At 42.4% G+C, this 7631-nt stretch overlaps 1 protein-coding gene across 6 annotated transcripts; it reads right to left on the bottom strand.

Moving 5' to 3' along the window:
• Positions 1–646: 646 nt before the first annotated feature.
• LOC112702518 (uncharacterized) lies at positions 647–2641 on the bottom strand. 6 transcript variants are annotated; one of them, XM_072199146.1, is made up of 3 exons: positions 1288–2641; positions 1096–1202; positions 647–961 (listed from the first exon to the last, which is right to left on the bottom strand). In XM_072199146.1, the coding sequence occupies exon 1, from the start codon at positions 2507–2509 to the stop codon at positions 1406–1408; it is 1104 nt and encodes a 367-aa protein (XP_072055247.1). In that variant the 5' UTR covers positions 2510–2641; the 3' UTR covers positions 647–961; positions 1096–1202; positions 1288–1405. The 6 variants fall into 6 exon arrangements, with proteins under 6 accessions (XP_072055247.1, XP_072055248.1, XP_025609368.1 ...); XM_072199147.1 differs by having other exon boundaries at positions 647–929; XM_025753583.3 differs by having other exon boundaries at positions 1096–1185.
• Positions 2642–7631: the final 4990 nt, after the last annotated feature.

Genomic DNA, 7631 nt, shown 5'->3' with positions numbered 1-7631 from the left:
TTTTGAACCACAAGAATAAAATCATACATATATCTTGACCCACCGCCACAAGCCCACAAACAGGAATTCAAATTTACCCATCTATCCTGATCCGGGAAAAGGATTCAACCATCAATCCCGTTCACAACTAAAACGAGGAACAAAAAAAAAAAAAAACATCCATCTAATTGAAATTCAAATTTCAACAGATGAAATATTTTAAAACAACTGTTAAAGGGAAATTTCACAATTTGTATTTTGTAGGGATGGCAAAGCAACATCAATTTCCTTCAACCAGTCCATCTTACCAACATCAACAGCAAAAATTCTAGGAAAAGAATCGAGGAACTTCTAAACAAGTATAATAATTTGCAACATTCAGGGAAATTCCCCCCCCCCCCCCCCCCAATCACTCATGACTGATCACTCATCACAGCAGTGCATCACAAATAAGCAAGCAAACTCTATTCTCATTCGTATTCACTCAACAGAATAGCATTAGCCACATAACCAAGACACACTTCTGATGAAAGAAATTATCAAATCTACTGTGTGAATAACCTGAGAATTATTTATGGAAGTATTAACCCAATTGAAACGTGTATTACTATTTACTCACGAATAGCTTCCTTGAATTGATTCGTGTCAAAATGAGGAAGTCAGGATGTGGATGCAAATATGCAATGCTCATTAGTTAGAGACCCAAAAATAACGTACAAGACGATAGACCAGCAAACCAACATGTCACTAGTTAGTGCTTTAATGTAAACCAAAAGATCATAAATTTTCCACATTCACATATTATGATTACTCACCAGTCCACACTTAACTGGGAATTTTAAGTGTAAACTCTGATTTCTGCATTCTGATCTTTGTTTCATACGCTTATTCCTTTCAAAAATGTATTGAGCAGGCTTCACCATACAGGCTAGAGCCTCATCCACTCAACTCTAATGAAATAGAATTATATTAACCGTGTCATCTATGAAAAATAGAAAAAACAATGCACTTAGCATACAAAGCAGCCTCATGAAGTATTGAACTGCATAAAAAAATGCTACTTTCTACGTCTTTTCAGCAACCTTAGGTCTATTAATAGTATTTCTAAAAACTTACAAATATGTTAAGTGAGCTTTCTCACTCAGCACTTGGTTGGGCAGCTGTCAACATCTTCCCGCATTTCCCCTCCCCAAAGTAGGAATTTCCCTTCACAATCAAGAAAGCTTAAAGACATGGTATGATAAACAATCATCAGAATCAAGAATTAGAGGATTTCCTCGAATAAAATTGCCTCCAGTTAAATGGTACCTATAATTTCAACAACACAAAAAGGACCTGGCGATACAATGAAATATTCATTTTCATCTTTTTCACGTTGACAACATCCATGAAGTATATTGAACAGAGTACTCTGCTTCAATCCTTTTTACATAAATTCCGAAGGCGAATTAGCATCCGGTTTTACATTCCCCAACTCCCCAGTGTGTTGCAAATTCTGCAACACCTGAGAGGGCAACGCTGCCAAGCCGCTGCCGGAGGCGCTGCCGCCGCCACCGCCCAATCCATCACTCCCAGAGCCAAAGAACTGGCATAGTATCCTAGCCATGATCCCAAGGATCTGCATCTGGTTCTGGCAAGCATCAACATGCATCTGCATCATCTGCTTCTCATGCTCAACCTGCATTGCCACCATCCTCTCCCTCCACTCCATCTCCTCCTCCTCCATTCTCTCCTCCGCTCTCTTCCTCCGCCTCCGCTCCTCCTCCAGCTCCCTCTCCAGCCTCGCCCTCCTTGCCACCTCCCTCCTCGCCCACCGCAACCGCCTCTCCTCCAATTCAGATTCCACCTCCACCTCAACTCCTCTATCATCCCCCTCCCTCCTCCGCTTCTCCCGCTCTCTCTCCGCCGCCGCCTCCTCCTTCTCCCTCCGAAACTCTCTCTCCCTCCTCCTCTCCTCCCTCTTCGCCACCGCCTCCCTCAGCTCCAAAACCCTAACCCCAATACCCCCAATCCGCCTCACCTCTTCCCCGGAATCATCATCAAAATCATCACCACCGCACTCACACTCCTCCTCATCCTCATCACAATCATCATCTTCATCAATAATATCATCATCAGAACCCGAAAATCCAAGGCTGCGCAACGAAACCGCAGAATTAGAACCGTTTCTCGCAATCGAAGAGGACGACGGAATATCGCCGAAGACTTCCTTGTAATAAAGAAAATTTTCCCAGTGATTGAGACCATCGGACCAGTTGAAAGAGTGAGGCGAGAGACCTTGGATCTTCTGCTTGACGCCGAGGTACTGGTGGCGCATGTTCTGGACCTTGATGGAGACGTCGCGCCATGACCACGTGAAAGGGAAGGCGGAGGGATCGCGATGGTGGTGGAGGGAGTTGACGTGGTCGGCGACGGGTTTGAACTTCTTCTCGCGGGTCTTGAGCTTAGCAAGGGTGCCGGAGCGCAGTAGTTCAGAGTACTTGGATAGGAGGGTTTGTTCCTCCTGCTCCGACCACTTCTTGCGCTTCATTTTGGATCGGAGGCGGAGGTTTTTACGGCGGCGGGGATTTAGGTGGAGGGAGGATCCACGGTGGAGAGAAGTCAGAGATCACGGAGTGTCTTCTGTTTTGGAGAAACAAAAGGCGAGGTATTTTCTTCTGCTTTTTTCATTTTTTATTTTTTATTTTTATTCTATCGTAAATTTGTAATTTTTTTTTTAAATTTTTTTTGTTTAATTATTTTCTATAATTAGCGAAATTTTCAATTAGGTTTCTATACTTTGTTTTAATGGAGTCCATGTACCAATTTTTTCTTTTAATTGAGTTCTTACATTTTTTTTCTTTTATTTAGGTCCCTATATCAATTCTTTTTTTTTTAATTAGGTCTCTATAAAATTAAGTCAATTACTACTAAGAGAAACTTAATTGAAAAAAATAAGCCAATTACTACTAAGAGGAACTTAATTGAAAAAAAGAATTTAGTGCAGGACCCAATTAAAAAGAAAAAAAGTATAGGAATCTAATTAAAAATTTTACGAAACTATAGAGACCAACAGAGTAATTAAACCATTTTTGTAAATAAATAAAATAAATATTTTAATTATTGAAATATATAATTTGAAGTGTTTTTATCAAAATATATTGCATTTTTTTATCTCGTTTATAGTGTTAAAAAATAAAATAATACATATCTCGTTTACACGATAAACGATACATGTTCTTTTATTTTGTTTGCAATGTAAACAAGATAAGAGAGTAATAATGACATTTACACGGTAAACAAGATACGTTAAGACAAATTTTCATCAGCTATAAAAGGATATACGATCCTTTATATTCTTTCCAAACATTTCACTACTTCTTTTTCTACCTATTTCTTCCGAAAATAAGCCAAAATGTCTAGTAGTAAGGGATACTTGGTTGTAAGTGTGTATCCAAATTACCGTATGAAAAATAGTGATAATAAAGTGAGATTTGAGTGTGAGAATCTCATTATGTTGCGTACCCGGCTAGTAAGTTCATTGGCAGAATTGAAGAGTCTAATATCGGGTATAGGTTGCTAGCACTGATGGGAAACGAAATTTTTCAGTTTCGTCTATTTTGGCTCTATGGTGACGAGCATGTGCGCCTTATGTTTAACACCCATGGAAAAATCATGGTGGAGCAAGTGATGGAGCTTTTTGCGTAAGTTGGCAACGTCATTGGCGGTGGATCTGGGTCGTCAGACTTCGTCCAGGACGACCCATCTCTCGCACCACCACCAATTCATGTTGTCAGTCCAGTGAAAAACATAGAGGTCGACGGGAAGGACTCCGACGAGGAGTATGTTATTGATAGCAACGAAAGTGGTTCCTCCGAAGATGATGATGAGGAAGAGTTTGTGTCAAAGTCGTCCAATAGTGGGAGCTACCAGAGATGAACCTGATTATTGGACTTATCAGTCATCAGGTAACCCCCGATCATCAACAGTATGTATAGCACCTCGCATACTATCGGAGGGTGGCTGGGTCATCAGTACCAGGTGACATCTGTCGGACATGCTACCGAAGCCTTGTCAGCTTCAGGGAGAAAGACTAATTCCTATGTGCTCCCTACTGCTAGACTACAGGAGGCTAGGCACCGAATAGTTTCTCAACCAACACCCAGATCCCAATCCCATACCATGTGTGAAAGTCACGAAAGCAACCACCCACGGGCTCTCCATTAGCGCGCAACTCAAAGTCGGTTGCCTCTACAATGTACTAAGTCGCGTTCAGTCTGTTAATGTCTCCATCGTGATTATCAGCGCACACCATATTCTTCATGTAATTCGAAAATATGATCAGAAAAGAATAAAAGTGGAATAAAAAGTCAAAAAAGAGAAGTCAAAGAATTTGACTAAAGGTTGTGGAGGAGATACATAAATATAGGCATCCGCATCTCTTATTTCGTTTACAGTGTAAACGAAATAAGATAACATATATCTTGTTTACAATGTAAACGAGATAAAAGTATTACACAATACGTGTATAAACATGATACGACCACATCGTCCCGTGCCTTATCTCATTTACACTGTAAACGAGATAAGGAATGCAAAGTTTTTCGGTAAAAATGCTCCAAAATGTTTATTTTGGTAATTAAAAAAATTATTTTATTTATTTAAACAAAAATCCTTTTTTTTGGTATTCTCACTGAGAGGTGAGGGACTAATTTCGGCCATGAGTTGCTGCTTACACAATACGAAATTTAAACCATTAACACTTATTTAAATTAAGTAGTGAGTTAATTACTAGATTAATTTAAATTTATAATTATTTCTAAATTTAATTTTGATTTTAATTTTAACTTTTATGTTGTGAATTACAACTTACAACTAGAGTTGGTAAAATGGATTGAACTATTTTATTTTATCGATAATATTAGAGAAACAAAAAAAAGTCAAAACTTACTTTATTTAGTATTTATTAATTGTTACGGCCTGACCCAAACCACTCGCGGGTTAACCCGACCCATGGATGACCCGACCCGAACGGTCGGGCACATTCGGCTCACCTCTGAAGAAGTTTCGAGGAAGGTGGGCCTGTCTTTGCAGGGCCCACCTCTGACATGGTATAAATGGGGAGGGACCTATCCCTCCTCCAAGGTACGTCACACACTGCCTTACCCTCTTTTTTGCCTGCACATTCGACTGACTTGAGCATCGGAATGTCATTGCAGGTGACACCCCCTCTTCGTCGAGAGCTCGGAACGTCGGTTCTCTGTCTCACCCACACGACCCATTCCAGATCACGCCCCAGCTATCCACACGAGGACCACTCCGAACCGTCCGGTACCCGACCTACCAAACATTGGCGCCGTCTATGGGAATCCTGAATGGAGATCGTGCCAGGTCCAGGGGACCACGGCCGCGCAGCGGGCCCCAGGGGGCGGCCTCTGTTGCCTCTCCCGTGAGCGGCTGAGATCCCCTCCGAACCGAGCCGCAGTCGAGAGCACAAGAAAGGCGCCCCTTCGGGGGAACCGGTAGCGACAGCGCCAGGATAATGCAGGAGCTGCGCCATAGGGTGCAGAACCTGGAGCGCCAACTGGCAGATCAGGAACACCGTCAACAGACCTCCGACCCCGATTACTCTCAGTCTTCCGAGAGTCGGGGAAGAACCTCCCACCGAAGTAGTTGCTCCCGACGTACTTCCGTCTCGAGATCGGAATCGGGGAGTAGCTGGGAGAATGTTGAACACCCCAGGAGGCGAAACGACACAATCATCTATGCCAGGGGCAAACAGGCGGGCGTCATGAGACGAGACCGCAAAAACGGAGAAGTGAGGTCCGGGGGAACACGGCGACCCGTCATCATGGGCGCCACCCCATTCCATCGTTCTATCCTCGAGGTCCGGTTGCCAAAGCACTTTGACAAACCAACAGACATGAGGTATGACGGGACACAAGACCCACAGGAGCACCTCACGGCCTTTGAGGCCCGAATGAACCTCGAGGGAGTAGGAGACGAAGTAAGGTGTCGCGCTTTCTGGTGCACGAAATTGCAATCGCACTTTTGCAATCCCGCACAACTAACCAGCAAGTGTACTGGGTCGTCCAAGTAATACCTTGCGTGAGCAAGGGTCGATCCCACAGAGATTGTCGGCTTGAAGCAAGCTATGGTTATCTTGTAAATCTTAGTCAGGATATCAGAAATTATCAGGATTGATTGTGAAAAGCAAAAGAACATGAAATGATTACTTGTTTTGCAGTAATGGAGAATAGGTTGAGGTTTGGAGATGCTCCATCTTCTGAATCTCTGCTTTCCTACTGTCTTCTTCTTCAAACACGCAAGTCTCCTTCCATGGCAAGCTATATGTAGGGTTTCACCGTTGTCAATGGCTATCTCCCATCCTCTCAGTGAAAGCGATTGCATATGCTCTGTCACAGCATAGCGGAATTCATCTGTCGGTTCTCAATCAGGCCGGAATAGAATCCAGTGATTCTTTTGCGTCTGTCACTAACGCCCCGCCTTCAGGAGTTTGAAGCATGTCACAGTCATTCAATCATTGAATCCTACTCAGAATACCACAGACAAGGTTTAGACCTTCCGGATTCTCTTGAATGCCGCCATCAATTCTAGCTTATACCACGAAGATTTCGGTTAAAGAACCCAAGAGATAACTACTTAATCTAAGGTAGAACGGAGGTGGTTGTCAGGCACGCGTTCATAGTTGAGAATGATGATGATTGTCACGGATCATCACATTCATCCGGATTAAGAACAAGTATTATCTTAGAATGGAAGCAAGCATGATTGAATGAGAAACAGTAGTAATTGCATTAATCCATCAAGACACAGCAGAGCTCCTCACCCCCAACCATGGGGTTTAGAGACTCATGCTGTGGAAGATACACAAAGAAAGGTGTAAAGTGTCATGAGGTCATCCGGTACTGATACAATGTCAAAAGATCCTATTAATAGTAAACTAGTAGCCTAGGGTGTACAGAAATGAGTAAATGACGTAAAAATCCACTTTTGGGTCCACTTGGTGTGTGCTTGGGCTGAGCAGTGAAGCATTTTCGTGTAGAGACCTTTTCTGGAGTTAAACGCCAGCTTTCATGCCAGTTTGGGCGTTTAACTCCAAGTTTTATGCCAGTTCCGGCGTTTAACGCTGGAATTTCTGAGGCTGATTTGCCACGCCGGTTTGGGCCATCAAATCTTGGGCAAAATATGGACTATCATATATTGCTGGAAAGCCCAGGATGTCTACTTTCCAATGCCGTTGAGAGCGCGCCAATTGGGCTTCTGTAGCTCCAGAAAATCCGCTTCGAGTGCAGGGAGGTCAGAATCCAACAGCATCTGCAGTCCTTTTTGGTCTCGGAATCAGATTTTTGCTCAGGACCCTCAATTTCAGCCAGAAAATACCTGAAATCACAGAAAAACACACAAACTCATAGTAAAGTCCAGAAAAGTGAATTTTAACTAAAAACTAATAAAAATATACTAAAAACTAACTAGATTATACTAAAAACATACTAAAAACAATGCCAAAAAGCATACAAATTATCCGCTCATCACAACACCAAACTTAAATTGTTGCTTGTCCCCAAGCAACTGAAAATCAAAATAGGATAAAAAGAAGAGAATATACTATAGACCCCAAAATATCAAGGAAACATAGTTCCAATTAGATG

Source organism: Arachis hypogaea, chromosome 7, assembly GCF_003086295.3.
Source record: "Arachis hypogaea cultivar Tifrunner chromosome 7, arahy.Tifrunner.gnm2.J5K5, whole genome shotgun sequence".
In the NCBI taxonomy this organism is placed as follows: Eukaryota; Viridiplantae; Streptophyta; class Magnoliopsida; order Fabales; family Fabaceae; genus Arachis; species Arachis hypogaea.
Note: the sequence above shows the minus strand (reverse complement) of the source record. Positions and strands in the feature narration are given on the sequence as shown.

What these genes read in the sequence shown, in the direction of transcription:
- LOC112702518 (XM_072199146.1), bottom strand. Translation starts at nt 2,509, where the DNA reads ATGAAGCGCAAGAAGTGGTCGGAGCAGGAGGAACAAACCCTCCTATCC.